At 46.6% G+C, this 18305-nt stretch overlaps 1 protein-coding gene across 1 annotated transcript in view; it reads left to right on the plus strand.

Moving 5' to 3' along the window:
• Positions 1 to 18305, plus strand: part of WWC3 (WWC family member 3) — a 129713-nt gene that overhangs the window by 79515 nt on the left and 31893 nt on the right. The window contains exons 7-9 of the mRNA XM_055266990.2: positions 155 to 304; positions 4528 to 4601; positions 15853 to 16095. Of these exons, the coding sequence (XP_055122965.1) occupies positions 155 to 304; positions 4528 to 4601; positions 15853 to 16095 (467 nt within the window). The remainder of the gene's footprint in view (positions 1 to 154; positions 305 to 4527; positions 4602 to 15852; positions 16096 to 18305) is intronic.

The raw sequence follows: 18305 nt of genomic DNA on the forward strand, positions 1-18305 counted from the left end.
CATTTATGTGAAATCTAACGAGCATGGGGGTGAGGTGGGGCAACTGTTCAGTAATAAATAAAGCAGCAGACCTAAAACAAATGAGAGGACCACTTCTGGAGGGAAGAGACACATCGCCATCTCCGTTCAAAGAGCTTGTCTCGTTCTGTTCCAGAGCCTGGCCAAGCTAACTGACAGCTTCAAGAATAGCTGCTCCGTTACCGACTCTCTAGTGGACTTCCCTCACCATGCAGGCGTGCCTGGTGATGCTGGTCTACCCCAGCAGTTCTGCGATGCCGGCTCCCAGACCGATATCATCGGGGAGGTATATGCGCGCCCAGGGGGAGAAATGCACCGGGAGAGGGGAGGGCTGCTTCAGTGTTGCCATCACTGGTTTGGTGTAATTTTCCATGTTCACTTAAGAAATGCCTTCACTTTTGTGCCATTAAGTTTGAAGAAAAAGTATTGTGTCTCACCTCCAGCTGTGTGATACAATTGAATTGCTTATTACTGCTGCCCTTCTGATTTGGACTCTTATGAATGACAGACTCCTTGTGAGAGTTGAGTTTCACTGTTCTTTTGACAGACATATCACTTTTTAGAGCATGGGTCCCCACACTTTTTCTGTGAAGGGCCAGAGAGTAAATATAGTCACTATTTTAGGCTTTGCAGGTAGTTCTGCTGGAACTGCCCCACCCTGTCATTGTAGTGTACATGCAGCCATGACAGAGATGCCTTGCAAGCATGTAAGGTTGGGGCCTCGAGCTGCTCAAACGTTCACTTACGGAACAGCCAGTGGGCTGGATTTGGCCCCAGGGCTAGAGTTACTGATTCCTGCCTTAGACCACTGATTTCCGAAGGCTTTATAGCTGTGCCACCTTGGGTGTTACTTTATTGCTGTTTCTTAACTCTTCTAAAAGAATGTCAGGAAATTGAACTGAACTAAAAGTCATTTTTGTTTGAGACTTGGAAGAATGTCATAATGCCTCCTTTGTTAATTAGCGAAGCCTTGAGTTAGCCACAAAAACAAAGTTGGGAAAATCACCATTTGAAGCAGGATGGTGGATATTCAAAGACACTACTGTTGTAATATCATTGAGTAAAGCTTGACATTAATTTGTTACCAAATGGAAAAGCAGTTTAAAGAGCTTCTTTTTTTTTTTTTTTTAAGGATTATTAAGTAAAGATGAGGTATCAATGGAATGCACAGTGCCACCCCTCCCCTGAAATTAAATAAATAAAAGGAAAGCAACAAAAGGAGAAAAAAACAATTGATGGAAAACTCTGGGTTTTAAATAATTAGCTAATTAATATTTTGAAATCTTGGCAACTAGTGTCTCTTTGAGTGGAGTATAATGTAGGAAATCACGGCCCTTTATGTCTTGGGTGTCCTGGAACAGTCCTATTTTCAAATTTGCCCGTGTTGTTCCAAACGTACAGTTGGCCATTTTTGACTAGGCATCTTCTTTGGATGAAAGAATATGGTCGCCGTCTGTAACACACAGAGGAGAATCTGTAATTCAAAAATGTTTGGCATTTTTGCGTAAAGATTTTGGAGTGAGGGAAGGAAACAAGTATAAGACTTATTGAATTCGTGAATAATTCATTGCTGCTTATTGTAAGGTTAGAATTAGAATTTAGTTTGAGAGAAACAGTTAAGATAGAAGGTTCTCCAGTGATTTAGGTCAACCCTTCTAAAAATGTCAGGTGAGGAGTGGTGGCTGGTTATGCTACTTGAGCAGTCACTGCTCATTGTTGATAAGCTCCTGCAGTTTACTGGGGTTGACCCTGGGTCAGCAGTCTCATAGCTGTTATCTCAGTTTAAGTAGTTGTTGCCATCCTTCGTGATGTGCAGGAGACCGAGATGCCAGGTTACCTAAGGTCTTGTAGCTGAGGAGAGGCAGGTCTGGTTTTGAAACATTTCTCATCCCTAAACCCCTGTACTTTCTAAGAAGCCACATCGTGTTATAGAAAAATAGATCAAAAGGCTATGAGTGTATTAGCTAACCATTGCTGCATAACAGATTTCCCCAAAACCTAGCCTCTTACAACACTCCTTTATTATCTCATGCTTGATGTGGTCCAGGAGACTGGGCTGGGTCTTCTGCTCCAGAGTCTCTCAGGAACCTGCAATCAAGGTGTCAGCCAGGGCTGTGGTGTCATCCAAAAGCTCACCTGGGGGAGGAGCCATTCTTAAGCTCATGTGATTGTTGGCAGGATTCAGTGCCCCACAGCAACCGTGCTGGACTGAGGGCTTCAGTTCCTTGCCACATGGGCCGCTCCAGCACAGCAGCCTGCTTCGTCAAAGTGTACCAGCTAAGAGAGTCTGCTAGCAAGGTGGAAGTCACAGTCTTTTGTAACCTATTCACAGAAATGACTTTGCATCACCTTTGCTCTGTTCTATTGGTTAGAGTCAAGTTAGAGACCCAGTTTATTCTCAGAGGGAGGGAATTTCACATGGGGAGAATCCCAGGAGGTGTTGGTCATTAGGGGCCATCTTAGAAGTCTGCCTACCTCACTTTGTGCTTGTGTTGAGTCTGTTTTGTGGGGTGGGTATTGCTGTATATCAGACGTGCTTTTTGAGACTGGAGATGTGCAGCCAGAGGGTTGCACACGCTGTAGCGCTGCATAGGAACTCTGAAGCAGGAGTCTCTTGGATCCATTTGGCTCTTTTCTTTTCACTAAAATGTCCATTTAATTCTCAAAGAAGAGTACAGAAACAAAGCTTAGAGAGAGGTGCATACAGCTTTGAGAAGAGGTTTGAGAGATGATGTTTATTGATCTTGATGAAGAGTTGATTGCAGGGTCACTAATAAAGAGGGGACTGAAATGGCAAGCAGCTCATCTCCACTGTGGACAGTTTTTGGAGCTGTGGCACTGCCACTTAAATATATTTATACTGAGGAAGCTGGAGAGGAGCATTGGATGAAGCCGTTTAAACATGTATAATTGTGGCCAGGCACAGTGGCTCATGCTTATAATCCTAGCACTTTGGGAAGCTGAGGTGGCCAGAGGTGGCCAGATTGCTTGAGTCCATGAGTTAAGACCCGCCTGGGCAACATGGCTGGGCAACCACCTGGGCATGGTGGCTCATGCCTGTAGTCCCAGCTACTTGGGAGGCTGAGGCAGGAGGATCGCTTGAGCCCAAGGGGTTGAGGCTGCAGTGAGCTGTGATTGTGCCATTGCACTCTAGTCTGGGCAACAGCACGAGACCCTGTCTCAAAAAAAGAAACCATGAACAATTGTCATTCTGGTTGGAGAATGCTCAGTCCCTCGTAAGGCACTTTTTCACCTTGCCATTCAAGGCAATAAATTTGCAAAGACATTTTTCATCAACATAGATCAAAACTCGTGTCGATAAATTCACTGCTAATCATTCAAGTTGAATATTTTCAGATACTTGTTGATGGGAAGTTATTTCAAAAACATAAAGACTTGGTGGTCATAATATGTGATCTAGTAAGGTCAGATCAACAGATGGAGCCGATTTATTGAAACTGGAATTGTATGAATATTTGCAGGAATGAGGAATTAACCAAAATGTACTACAGTTACTTCCTGTCATGTCTTTTGTTTTGTGTAGGATTTTGTTATCCATGTAACTGGTACAAAAATATTTAAGTACATCTACTCATCACAGAGCACCACATTTAGAGGCTAACTCTATGTTGGTGCTCCCCGAGCTCTGGCTTTTTGAGACCTTGCTTGCTTTCCTTTTGCCCTTGGTTCTTTTTTTTTTTTTTTGAGACGGAGTCTCGCTCTGTCGCCCAGGCTGGAGTGTAGTGGCTCAATCTCGGCTCACTGCAAGCTCCGCCTCCCAGGTTCACGCCATTCTCCTGCCTCAGCCTCCCAAGTAGCTGGGACTACAGGCGCCCGCCACTACGCCCGGCTAATTTTTTGTATTTTTAGTAGAGATGGGGTTTCACTGTGTTAGCCAGGATGGTCTCGATCTCCTGACCTTGTGATCCACCCGCCTCAGCCTCCCAAAGTGCTGGGATTACAGGCGTGAGCCACCGCGCCTGGCTTGCCCTTGTTTCTTCAACACACCTCGTGGCATCAAAAGGCGTCCACCAGCCCATACCTCACACAGCTAGTCCAGCTTCCTCAGACCGTGGGGCTTCTGAGTAGAACATCATTATTTTACGTTTACTGAGGAATTAGAGAATGTACTGCACAAAATGGAGTGACTGGTTTTTGCCTTTGTATCAACTTTTACTAAGTAATTTCCTACTTCTTTTAAAACCTAATTTGTGGTTGTTGTTTGGAATTACAGAATAGATAGATATGTTGCTGCTGTAAAAAAACCAAAAAACCCTACCAGTTTAGGCAAGCAACAGTCTTCCCTTCCCCGTCCCCCCACCCCTCCCCAGCCAGGGGCGGCCGCAAAGGGTTATTCAGTGTTTCCTTCCAGACCTTGCACAGATTGAAAGTGAAAGAGATTAAGAGTATTTCTCATTGCTGCTGAAAGTTTAAGTGAAGTTGCTATTTTGGAAATATGTTTTTAATATGCGTTTCCTTTCTTTTTTTTCTCTCTTCTGTTCCGGAAAGTTTGTCTTTGATGATAAAACAAGACTTGTAGACCGAGTCAGACTTAATTGGCAATATGAAGAAGCCAGAAAGAGGTAAGAAGCACTTTTTTCCAACCTCGCCTTCTGCATACTTACTTTCTCCTGTGGAAGGAGGCGTGGCAGAGTTCCTGTGTATGATTGTCCACATCTGATCGGAGAACAGCGTTTGATAGAATACCAAGTCAAGGATCTTCATTTACATGTAGCTTAATACATATATACGACAACATTTCAAGTGCATTTAAAATGTGAAATTTGCAATATTACAAATAGTTATACAGACGTGATTCCATAAGAATAGAAACTTTTTTGGCTTCATCATCCCCAGTAGTTCAGAACCTCTATCCCTCCTTCCCTTCCCTCCTTCCAGTAGATGAGCATCAGTTCCAGAGGGTATCATAAGTGAAACCACCTGATCTTTTATATGTGTGGCTTCTAACTCCATAAGCTAATGGGCAAAGCCATGTATCTTGGTTATAAGACATTCAATAAACATTAGGTCAATAGGTGAGCAGTACCTAATTGATTTCATTCCATTTATGTTGTCCTGTGTTGTAAACCATTGGCCTCCTGCAAATTGCAGCTTGACCCACTTTGTGCACTTGTGTTTTCTTTCCTCACTTCCCTCCCTCACTTCCAGTCTTCATCCTCTGACATAGACAAAGCTGAGAGGCTTCCGAACCCTCGCATGGCATAGTATTTTAGGGCACCGCATGTCTCCTCACCTGCGCAGGGCTCCCATTTTCAATATTCTTCTCCTCTCTGACTTTTGTATTCTCTTTTTAGAGACTTTCTCTAGTTTGTGCCTTCCGGAAAGAGTCTTAAAACCAAATTATTTCCAAATAAGTGCTTCACAAAAGTATCAAGCATATCTTTTTAAAAAAGTTTCTTGAGTCACAAATGAAATATTATCATGGGGGGTGGGGAGAGCAGAATAGCAGAATGTTGGGTGGGGTGAGGGAGTTCTTTCTGGAAGCTAAACAGTTAGGCCTGCTCAGCACACTGTACCATTCATGGATGTCTGGAAAGCTACTTTGTTGGCTTTTTAAAAAATGTAAAAATAGCAACAAAAGCACATCATATGATTCAGTGCTCCAGGGCCAACTTAAACGGACATGGGCCTTCTGTTTTCTAGGAGGTTTTCTAACCAGTGCCTCGTGGCTTTTTAGGATGGACTCGTGGTGGGCTTTAAATTTCCCCACAGAACAGTGCCAAGTTCATTTGCCAATACCGGTCGTCTCTGTGGTGGCATTGTTCGTTTATCATGCATTCCTTCTCTTTAGCCTGCCAGAGTTTGTGAGCAGCGATTGTCTCTTCTGAATATTCCTCTGCTCTTGCCTGTTTCTGGTGAAACTGCAGAGTGTGGGTGCTGGAATTTGCTGTGCTGGATTAAACGCAGCAAATAGATTGTTGCTACGCTTAGGAACGTGATTGTTAGGTGTTTGGCTGTGACATTTACCAAACATAGCAAGTGATTTCTTTGTTTTGTAGAGATGGTGCCAGTATATGGTGAGTAACCTTCTAAATGTTGGGATAATACATCTGGGTGAAAAGTCGAGTATTTAAGAAAATTATTCAAGGGGCAGGCATGGTACTTCATCAGTTCTTTTGAATAAAATACCGTATTATTTCAAGATGGCCAGAACCTTGTTAGGAAATGCACCACAACTACAGAGGAAGGTCCACCTTCCAGTAACAGTAGCGGCATCTCAGAAATGCTTCTGTGGGCTGTGTTGGAGCATTTAAAAATCAGAGATTTCTTTTAACTCCACCTGGGTGGGCCTGCACAGGTGCTGCCTGTCCTTTTCCCACTAGTGTAGTGGGGCTTCACACAGGGAGCAAGGCCTTCACCCGCCAGGAGACCTCCAGCAGTGTCTGCAGACATGTTTAGGTGTCCCAACTCTAGGGCAGGTGCTGCTGGCATCTAGTGGGCAGGGGCCAGGGAGGCTGCTTGACATCCTGTTGTGCACAGGATGGCCCCCGCAGCAAAGACTTACCCGGCTCAGCATGGCCGCGGTGCCAAGTTCCAGAATCCTCGCCCTGGGGCTTCTTCCTGTCTTGCTCCTGAATCTTCACGATGCGTGGACAACAAGGGACCTACATGAGCAGGTCGCCCGCTAACTCACAGGCATCAGCCTGCTCCCCACTCACCCTGCTCCAGCCAATCGGCCCCTTGATGTTCCTCAGATGTGCAAGCACGCCTGCACTGAGGGCCTCCCACTGGGCCTCAGTCCCACCGAGCCAACTCCTGACCTAGCATCTGCAGCTGGCAGAATGATGGTCCGTCAAGGTGTCTGCATCCTGATCTCCACAGCCTGTGAAGATGTGACTTTCCATGGCAAAAGGGACTTCGTGGATGTAATTAGATTAGGGATCCTGAGAGGATGGGGAAATGAGCCTATATGATCCAGGTGGGCCCAGTGTCATCACAAGCGTCCTCATAAGAGAGAGACAGGATGGTCAGCAGCAGAGAAGGAGATGTGAGGTTGGAAGCAGAGATCAGAATAGTGTGGGGCCAGGAGCCAAGGAGCACGGGCAGCCCCTAGAAACTGGAAGGTGCAAAGAAACAGATTTTCCCCTGGAACCTCCAGAAAGAATGCAGCCCTGTAGACCCATTTTCGACTTCTGCCCTCTAGAACTGTAAGGGAATAATAGGTGTTGCTTTAAGCCATTAAGCTTATGGTAATTTGGGGCAGAAAAGAGCAAACTCATACAGTGCCCTTGGCCTGGCCTGTTCTGTCTTCTCTGTCTGGAATGGGGTGGCTTTTCTCCAAATTGTCACATGACCTCTTCTCTCCTTTTGATCACCTTGTTAAGAGAGGTTTCCTTCACCATCCTGAATAAAACCCCACCACCCTGTCCTCACCCCTGTCCCCGTGATTGGCTGAGCAAATGTTATTACCTAACCAGTGTTTACTTTCTTACTGCCTGTCTCTCCCTGTGAAAATGTAAATAACCCTCATGAGTGCAGGGATTGTAGGTCATTGCTGTAAGCCCAGCAGCTACATACTTGGTGAATATTTATTGAATGAGTAAATGAGGGTCCCGTGTGGTTGCATTTGCTATTTGGCCTTTGCCCCTGGAACTGGGCAAGCCAGGGCAGTCCCAGGGCCAGGTCAGCTCCAGGCCAACTGCTCAGCTCGTGGGTCCCTTCCCCAAACCTCCATCCAGGTGTGAGCCTTGGGGTCTCTCGCCTTGACTTGAGAAGGGAAAGGGCTTCAAGACATGGGTGCCTTTAGAGATCTAAGGTAGGCAAGGAACTGTCTCTCCCTTTCAAGGACTATGTTCAAGGTGTGATATGTCAACACACCGAGCTAGACTAACACTTCTGGGCCTTCATGGACATTCAAAAGGGCTACTAGCCTTTGAACTCCATAATTAATCCTCTCCTTGGGGGTTGGAGAAAATGCATTGGAGTTGGGCCCTGAAGGAGTGCTGGGATTCCAGTCACCCGTCCATTGGGGATGGGCTTTCTCAGGTGAGAGTGGGGGTCAGGAGTGGGGGTGAGGTGTCAGTCTGCAGCAGCTGGACTGGCCTGGAATTGTAGAGCAAAGGCCAGCCAGGCTGGAATGGAGGATGCGTGAGCAGGGAGGCAGGCCACGGCATGGGGGCGACGATGCCCTGAAGAGGAGTCAGAATTGCTGGGCATGCTGGGACCTTTGAGTTGGAAAGGTTAGGTGTGAGCCATTCAGATGGTGGTATGTGGAGGAGGGCCATTTGAGGAACCCAGATGGCATAGAGATGAAGTCACCGAGCAGCTGGGCTCACTTTGGGAGATGGAACACAGGGAGAAAGGAGGAGATGCCAGTACTGAGCCTGAGGAAGTCCAATCAAAGGCCTGGCAAGGACGAGACTGGCCAGAGGGGTGTAGTAAAAGGTCCGAGAGAGGATGGCTGGGGCTGGAGGAAACAAGAAGAGGAAGTACACCTGAGAAGACACTTATGTCCACGGGCCCAGTGGCTGTGAAGGAACGAAAAGGGAGTGGTACCGTTGGCCGACAGGCAGGCCTCTGCTTCCCAAGCCCAGCCTGAGGTGTCCTTGGTCCACAGTGCACGGGAAAAAGGAGGGCCAGCGGCGAGTTTTCCTAAAGCCAACTCACTGCTTTCCATTCAAAGAAGTCTCTCATTCTCAGAGATAGATACATCCATACATATAAATATATATATAACATATTTAATATATATTATGTTTTATATATAATATATTTAATATATATTATGTTTTATATATATTTAATACATATTTATTATATATTTTTATATACTATATTTATAATATGTATTTAATATACATTTTTTCATTTTTTTTTCTGTTAAAACATCTTTCTCTTAATTAACTAATGATGATCATTGATGTGAATTGGTTTTTTCCAAAGTCTTTACTTGGCAAAATAACAAGCTGGCAGTCCTGAATTGTTGTTGTCAGCACATCCCCTTTCTTAAATTGGACTGGCCTGGGGGAAGTGTGACAGAGATGGTGCTCTCCCTGGAATTAAAGGAGAAGGATGGCCCTAAAAAGGGTTTCCAGAGGCTCACAGTAAAGTGGAGGGTCATTTGAAAGGCAGATCTTGGTTTTGACCATAAGTTTGCTGTTTTCAGTGGACTTGAAGCTGCTTAGAAACATCCATGAAGTGTTCTTGTCGGTGGAGTCCGCAGTGGAGATTGCAGTTCGCTGAGTCATTGATTGCAGCTCCCTCCGGGCTCTGGTTCCCAGATGCGGCGGTGCACGTCTCCAGTCCCCTTTGTGTGATTGTTTCTGCCTCCAGTCATTCCACATTGGTTCCTATAGCTAAGGCTTGACCAGTAAGTGCATGCCTGCCATGTGAACTACTCAGCTGTAGGTCACATAACCCTCAGCAGCCTGGGCAAGGCCCTAGACTTTACATACCTTGTAGCGTTGTCAGGATAGTCTTGGCTCCCCTCTGCCCCATCCCTGTAGACAGACGGAAGGCTAGGAAGGGTTGATGTTATCAGGTCTCCCCAGCACCAGATCAGTGATTTCATTACAATGGTGTTTTCTGAATGTTCTGTTGGACTGCCTCTAAGTGAGGCACGAGAGTAGAACAATATAGACTTGGGGAGAGAGCAGTGGCAAGTGGTTCTCTGGCAAGAACTCAACATTAACATTCCAGGAGCCAGGGGCTGAGTACCACAAGCAAAGCATGGTGGCTTTGAGGTCCCGTCCATGGTCTCTTCCTCAGCCCCCTTGATCAGGCTGGGACACAATGTCTCTGATATCCCTGTGAGTGTCCCTGGAGAAGTGGTGTGCCGTGAGCAGGAAGGCATCATGTACCCCCATCAACCCACCAAAGCATGAAAAAGAACATGTTGCTCTTAGTGGCAGTGTTAGCAAAGAATAATGCGTTCTTCCCTGCTCCCTCATTCCAAGCCTAAGGGACATCATGTGCCCTTTCCTCTTGCCCAGGTGAACTTCTATTATGTTAATGCCACTATTCAGTGTCGTCTTTTCATTCTGCTACTTCGCCCTTGGACATTAATCTCCCAGCTCTCAGTCTTGAAATCATTTCACCCTGCAAGCTTACCTTCCCTACTGTATTAGGTTCTGCAGAGAAACAACCAACAAGAGTGGGGGTAGGGAAGAGAAGGGAGAGAGATTGTTTTATTATAGGAATTGGCTCACACAATTATGGAGGCCAGGAAGTCCTGCCATCCGCAAGCTGGAGACCCAGGAAAGCCAGTGGTCTAATTCAGTCCAAGTCTGAAGGCCTGAGAACTGGGGGTGGGGTGGGGTGTGGAGTGGGTTGGGTGGTCATAGTGTAAGTCCCAGAGTCTGAAGGCCTGAGAACCAGGAGCTTTGGTGTCTGAGGGCAGAAGGTGGATGTCCCAGCTCAAGAAGAGAGACAGAATTCACCCTTCCTCTACCCTTTTGCTCTATTCAGTCCCTCAATGAATTGGATGGTGCCCACTTACATTGGTGAGGGTGGATCTTCTTTGCTCAGTCCACTGATTCAAATGCTTATGTCTTCCAGAAATTCCTTCCCAGACACACTCAGAGATAATGTTTTACCAGCTATCTGGGCAAGCTTTAGCCCAGGCAAGTTGACACACAAAGTAAACCATCATGTATATCCTCTGCAGAACCTCCTGTGCTTTGCCACTTCTGAACAGTGGAGAATTTTATGCCTTAGGCATTTTGGAGGTATTTCCTTGCACATAGATATTTGAGATTGTTTTTAAGATGTGGGAAATTGTCAAAAATGCCAAATTCTGGACAATGAGGGATTTCATATATATATATTCAGATTTTTTTTTTCTTTTCTTTTTCTTTTTTTTTTTGAGACAGGGTCTCGCTCCGTCTCCCAGGCTGCAGTGCTGGAGTGCTGGAGTGCAGTGGCATGATCTTCACTCACTACAACCTCCGCCCCCTGGGTTTAAGCGATTCTTGTGTCTCAGCCTCCTGAGTAGCTGGGATTACAGGCACGTGCCACCACGCCTGGCTAATTTTTGTATTTTTAGTAGAGACAGGGTTTCACCATGTTGGCCAAGGCTGGTCTCGAACTCCTGACCTCAAGTGATCCACCCGCCTCAGCCTTCCAAAGTACTGGGATTACAGGTGTGAGCCACCCCACACAGCTGGATTTCATATATATTCAGATTTAAAGGAAGTTTGTGGAAGTGGAACTCATAATTCTGAGTGGTGGTGTGATTTCTAGAGAATTCTCTGGCCAAACGACCACTGTCATGATGACTAGTTTTGTGTTTTTAACTGTGGGTCCTGTGAAGTGTACCAAAAGGACTGCTTGCACCTTGCCTCAGGAATGCCTCTTCGGATTCCCAGGGCAGACCTAATGATAGGAATATTCACACTACTGATTTTAAAATTTCAGAAATTTTAAAAGTGAAGTTGAAAGAGCTAGTCTTGAAGCAATCCCGATGACGCAGATGGCTCCTTATTTTTAACTTAAGGGCGCTTGTTCCAGAACTGTGCACAAACTGTAGCTGTTACCATAGAAACACTCTCAGTCCAGATAGGAACAAAACATTCGGTCCATCCAGTTTCTCTGCCTCTTAGTTTTAGTTGCCAGGATCAGTCCTGCTGTTCATCAGTTGTCGGAGATCAGTGTAGTGTTATGATTCCAGTTGAATTTGATCAATCACTTGGATTTTTTCTTCATTTCTCAAATGACTTCCTATCTGGGTTTTAGGGGTGGGGCACAGTTGTGAGAAATAAGGAAAAGCATCTTTGCCACTGAGGCTCTGTCTTCCCTATTCTGGTCAACACGAAGAAGCCTGTAGACTCACTGCTTTTTATTTGATGAAGTTGCTCTCTGAAGATCTGTCTGTTGCAAAGGGAGAAGATGTCAGGGCTGGGAAGCTGAGGACGGGGTGAGATATTGGTGTATTAGTAGACCTTTCTTATCCCACATATTCTAGATTCAGACTTCTCAAACTTCTGACATATAAAGAGTTGAGTAGAATGGACGCTGGTTTAGTTCAATCTGCTGAAGTGATTTCATTGTCCATCTGACTTACATCTCAGCTGATGTTTTCTTTAACCTTTGCTTTTTATTTAAATGGGTATTTACAACAAGAAAACTAAGAGAAAGTGGAAGAAGTATCGAACCTGTAGCCGTAATTGCAACCTGAAGGTCTGAGGCTCTAAGCTGACCCCGCGTCCTGGAATGTGCCATTGGGATCCCTCACGACTCATCACCATGGGATAGGACCATGGGCTGTCCAGAGTTCTGCTTGCTATTCCAGAAAGCAGCGGGATTTTAGGAACATAAGAAATGATATTGTAGACTGCAGATTTTTGGTATAAATTCAAATAATTAGGGATTATTCTTGATATGCCTCAGAACTTTTTATTATTGAAAGTGCATTGTTTTCCTATAAAAATGCAAATCGTATTTAAGATTTTCATGTGAACTGTGAGAGTCTAAATAGTTTCTGCGGCATAAATGCGTGGTTTAATGGTGGCTGGGTTGTAACAGAAAAGTGTTTGGGCAAAAATCATAAGGGAAAAATGATTCATATTTTATGTCTGTCTACATTAGACCTGCTCAGGGAATAGAATTTGGGAATCACATAATAAATAAGAAACCTGCATGCTTGATTGAACATTTGCTTTCTTCACTATCAGGACACGGGGACATATATTTAAAGGCTTTTAAAGGCATTTGGGAGAGATTTTATATAGGCCATAAAATGCATTACCCCTCAAAAATAAGAATCACTGAAGAATATAGTTGACTCACAGAAAAAAAAAATCCTCTCTAATTTTAAGTTGCTATTAGTTCTCTTTACAAAAAACTTGGGAAAGTTATTTTTTTTTGCAAACTTTAACCATGACCTTGCTTTACTTCCATGTATTTAATTTCACTGAAATGATATTTCAAAGAAAAGCTTTTCTGGAAATTGTTTTTCCTTTAATACCCAAAATTGGAACAACAGCACACACAGGAGCGAGGCTCCAACGAGTGGATCAGCTGTTTGGCGTGGATGTAGAAGAAAGGTGCATTGAAACTCAGTACATCTGTGTTTAGCCTTAGGCAGGAAGTCTGTTTCTTCAAGTAAACCTAACGTACTAAAGATACTCCCTGCAGATGGCTCGTTTCCGGCCCACGGCAAGGTAGACAAGTCATAAGGTTTTAAAGGCAAAGCCGTCTTGTCTGTCTCATGGGGACGTAAGAACAATCGATTGTTGAAGGAATCCTAGTGCTTTTGGCTTCCAGTACGGACAGACAGACAGATGTGCCTCTCTCGACCTTGCTGAAGCAGGCCCCAAATGTTCACACCTAGAACATGGGGACAAAGAAATTGAACTTTCCAATATGTTCCAGTTTCTTCTAGATTCATATATAGCTCTGAAATGGAGATTGTTTGCATTGTTGCATTGTTTTGAAATTTTATTATTAAATCCCACAATTCGAAGGCACAGAAATGTTTGCCTAGCGTTCAGCACAGCCCAAACATTTCCAGATGGGTTGCAAGAAGTCAACCTCATCCAGATTTTGTTTCTGCTGGAGAGGTCGTCCCTTGCCATATGTCCTTGCATATTTTTCCTGCCAGCTGTGGGAAGTGACAGGACATGGTTTAATTTGGGCTGCTGTTCTGTTTCTTTATGCCTGCAGCAGACAGGTCTTTTGAAACTCACCCTTTGCCTCTCCTCCCTCCTATAATTCATTTTTTTTCTCATTCTTTTTTTTTCTGATAGTGCATATTACTTGAGATTTTCCTGGAAAGGTTGTGATTATCTGGAATTGGATCTTCTGCCACCTTCAACAGCTTGAATCCTTGTAGGCTAGCAGCTAACCTAGAGCTGGCAGACTCAAATGGAATCTTGATCTCTTCATATTTAAGGCTCAGAAAACTCAAAAGGAGTGCTTTGTAAAATACTTCTGTTTATATTATGTGTATGATAATTAGTATGAGTATAAAATGGTCGGGCAAAATTTAGCTGGGCTCAGATAGACTTTCCTGTGGATCAGATAAATGGAAATGAAAAAAAGTATGAGGACACAGATTTGCTGATTGTTCTTCATCTTTTATATTTATTTCTTGTCTTGGTCTGCTGTAGAATGTTCCAGAAATATCATTGGGTATAATGTCTGATTTAGCACTGACTTATTTGTGGGTTTGCTTGGAGTGTATTTTCCTTGGGCTTCGGGTATATGACTGCCATAAATTTTAATTACACTAATTAGACGTAGGTGGATGCTTAAGCCCAGTTGGAGTCCTAGCCCTGTTCAGCTGCCTCTGTCATTAGTTTTTCTGGTGACATGGTTTGGCACCATCTTCCAACACATTTTCCAGACATTAGTTTTAAGTTAGAAAATAACTTGTCTAATAAAGCTACTGACATTCAACTAGTGTCTTTACCTTGTTGAAGTGGACTTGAGTAAAATGCACTACATTTAAACTGTAACTTGTGTACCCGTTTCTTTCCTTAACCGTGGGCTTTCAGATTCGTTTGGTGGCTAGAGAGGGAGTCATGCCCGATCGTCATGAGTCCGTGTGCTCGTGTCTAGTTTAGGTGGAGCCTGACTTGGCACAGGGCTGGGTGGCAGGTTTTAACATGTGTGGCAATGCTAGTCAATTGGGGATATCCACATGGCTCATAGTATAGAGAAGGCTTCTGAGGTCTAGACCCAGCAGGTGGGAAGCCAGCCTTGATTAGTGCCGTGGACCGCGGGCACAGGAGGAGGCAGTCTCAGGAGCACTTCTGCCCTGCATCTCCCTCGGAGGATATAGGGCCACGTGTGCCTGTCACTTCCCTGTTCTCACAGCTCTTTGTGATCTCAGAGAAGCCTTTGGCTTTTGTTTTTGGGCGAGTATGCCAAACTATGTCCTCCACAGCACGGGGTTCAGGTTGAGTTTGCCATTCCTAGTTTCTCCCTGGAAACATATCCCTCATCTTTAACCCTACTTAAAGGGCTTAAAACATTCTACTCTTACTTTTAAAGGATGCTTTAAAAATACAGGTCACATCTGTTTCACTTAATCTGCATTCAACAGCACCTCGTGACACAAAAAGTAATGCAGTCTGTTTGCCAAGCAAGCACTTGGAAATTTCGAGGCATGGAAACTGATAGGAGCCTCTGTTTTTCCACCTTGAGGATTGTTGCGCTTTGCATCCACCCAGATCATCTCTCACCAGCATCCACGCTCACAGGGCTGCCTCTCTTCCTCTCGCATATTTGCAGGCGTGTTTGTTCACTGTTCAATGCACTCAGCTTTTGTCGAGTGCCCACTTGCTCTCTGCAAGGTGTTTTGAATTCATGTATGGCCAGGGCTCTGGTGCAGGAAGGAGCACACAGAACCAGAAGACATGGAGCATGGGGCTTCGAAGGTCTTCCCTTCAGGAGGCCAGATGATGAGTGCATTTCTCCTTTGTTATTTTGCTAGACAGCTGAGGAGGCGGGAGGCCGGCAGCACTTCTGGGGGTCCAGCATGCTGTTTAGCTACTGATGAGGGTGGGCAGAAGAAACAAGCAGACTCCCTCCTGCTCTGAGACAGTTTCATGTAGGAAACCAGGAGCCTGAGCCGCCCAGAGTATGGGCATGTTGAGGGCTGCTGGCCTTTTTGTCAGTTCTTCAGAACAGGAACGATGGGGTTATTGTCATCTCTAATCTCAGGCTAAGGGAGCTTCAGGAAAAGACTTCTGCACCATTCTTTAGGACATTGTTTCCAAATCCTTTTAAGTGTAAGGGTCACTTGGTGCAATCATTTCACTACTTATTTGGCAAAGGGAGTTTCCAGAATCAGTGTGAGACGTGGAGAAGGTGTGAAGACGGCGTTTTCAGTCCGCTGATGTCCTTGTTTCCTCCCCGTCTGTCTTGCAGAGTCGCCAACATCCAGCAGCAGCTGGCCCGGCTTGACAATGAGTCCTGGCCAGGCACGGCCGAGGCTGACAGGGACCGGCTGCAGCTCATCAAGGAGAAGGAGGCCCTGCTGCAGGAGCTTCAGCTCATCATTGCACAGCGCCGCTCCGTGGGAGATGTGGCCCGGCTGGAGGAGGAGCGGGAGCGCCTGGAGGAGGAGCTGCGGCGTGCACGGGCCACCTCCGCACAGGGCGCCACGGAGAGGTGGGTTAGCAGGGACACGACCTCCAGCGGAAAGCCTGCTGGAAAAACTCCACGGGGTGGCTTGTGTGTGGCTGGAAGGTGTTCCTGATGATCGCTCAGAGCCTCTCCTGCCTGGATGTTCCCTGGCCTAGGAGGGGCATGCGGTGGGGGGCACTGCGTTCTGCTCCTTGGGCCTCTGGAGCCTCTGCTGCGAAGCAGGAGGTGATTGACAAGGGGGAAGGAGTGAGGGAAGATGGGTGACCTCCACCTCCCCCCACGCCCCACCCTTCCCGAAGTTGGTGCTTGGTGCTTTCACCTGCCTTTGTGGGACAGTGTCCTGAGCAGGCTGTGGTCCCGCTCCGGCCCGGACAGCTCTGTTGCTTAGGGGAAGAATTCCCTGTTCCTGACGTGGTGAGCATGGTGGGTAGCCACCTACTGCTTTCCTCTCCGACTTTGATTTCTAGCCAGGAGAGCCTGCTCTTCTCTGGCATTGGGAAGCTGGCCACCTGTTGTGCGTCTGTCCTGAGGCTCCTTCACCACGCAGGACATGCAAAGTCAGCATGGTTTCTTTGGTATTCGGCGGCACTGAGTCGTTCAGCCTTTCCTCGTGTGCTGTGTGTCCTGGTTTCCATCTGCTGTGTGAGATTGCAGATTGTGTCAAAGGCTGGGCCTGCCTTCCACACTTCACAGCAGTTTCTCTGTGGCTATCAGCTGGGCTTTGGAGAGCAGCCCCTCCCCCACGTGTTAAAGTCTTGCCCCCTTGAGCTCACATGAGCAGCTCCACAGAGACTCTAATAGACGCTTGGATGATGGGATCTGTCCAGATGCTCTTACTCCTGCTGTTTCACGATGGTTGTCTGTATTGTTGGGCGTCCTTTATGCTTGGATGTTCATGGGTCATCTTCATGGGAGACGAGTCTGTGGCTTGGCACGAGGGGCTCACGGCAGCCTCAGGGAAGCAGTGGTGTTTGGAGGGTGGCACTCAGAGTCCTAGGCAGGTGAATTTCATTTTGCCTGAGATGGTGGCATGCCCTGTCACCTCACCCAGAATCAACCGCGAGGAGAATCTGAATGCGAAAGGGACTGTGCAGCTGAAGTTTTCTCCTGTGCTCTTGCACGGCTGCGTTTGTTTTCAGCTAAACATTTCCTTCTGTTCCACCCCTGATATTCTTGTATGTGTGTTCTGCATAGGAGGGCCTGGGAGTTCCTGTTGCTTCTCTGTGAAGGGGGGAGGACTTGGCCCCACAAATGTCGCCTGCATCTCAGGGCTCCACACCCACGCTCCTTTGACTGTGGCTGCTGTCACCATGTGGAAATCCAGCACACACGAGTGCTGTGGCCCCTGAGTACAAGTCTGCAGCCCTCCATGGAGCCAGTGTTAGCCCCGATGCCTGGGTTCAAGGGCGGGGACAGCAAAGCCGGACCAGCTTTGACTCACATGGGGGTCTCACGTGAGACCAGCCCAGGTGCTGAGTCCTGGGACTCAGAGCCCTCGACCAGGACCTAATCGCCCCAAGCGTGTTTCCTGAATCTGCCGCTAAATGACCTTGGCCGGAAAAGCACATCCACATGTGCTAAGCACTTGCACGCACATCGCATGGGGGTGGGGCTCTTGTAGCTCTGGGCCTTCTGTGCCGGTACACACAGGGCCCATTTCTCCACGCCACCTCCCTTCATTGGAGGGGTGCTTGCAGTTTGCAAGTATGGGGCCACGTGGTAGGAGGCTTCCCCCAGCACAGGCTGGCAGCATTAGGAGACCCGGCGTGGGCCAGGTGCAGAGAGAGAGTGAGGTTGGCGCCTTAAGGCTGAGCTGTGCCAGCTGTAGAGCTGGGCCCAGTCTGCCTGTCTCACCTGCGGTGTCATCAGCAGCAAATGGGAGGTGTTTTCTGGGCTGGGGGTGTCATCCGGGGGAGAGAGAGAGAGAGATGCGCACCTCCTTCAGGCGTCCCGCCCCGGCAGATGATGCATCTCTGGAGGGAGCTGGTGCACGGCTCCTGGGCGGAGGGAGCAGGCTTGAGGTGAAGGACACATACCCCAGATAATCTCTCGGATGGCTCGTGTCAACACTTGCGACGTCCTTTGCTATTTTAGCTTGCTCATGTTAGTGTGTGGCAGGCATTTATACAAGATGCTGATGTTCAACAGAGAACCCCACGGCTCTATTGCAAGATGCCTGCCATCCTGAGAAATTCTCTTTCCAAGGATGACTGCTTTTATTATAGGGGTGATTA

The sequence above is a fragment of the Symphalangus syndactylus genome, chromosome X (assembly GCF_028878055.3).
Source record: "Symphalangus syndactylus isolate Jambi chromosome X, NHGRI_mSymSyn1-v2.1_pri, whole genome shotgun sequence".
Taxonomy (NCBI): domain Eukaryota; kingdom Metazoa; phylum Chordata; class Mammalia; order Primates; family Hylobatidae; genus Symphalangus; species Symphalangus syndactylus.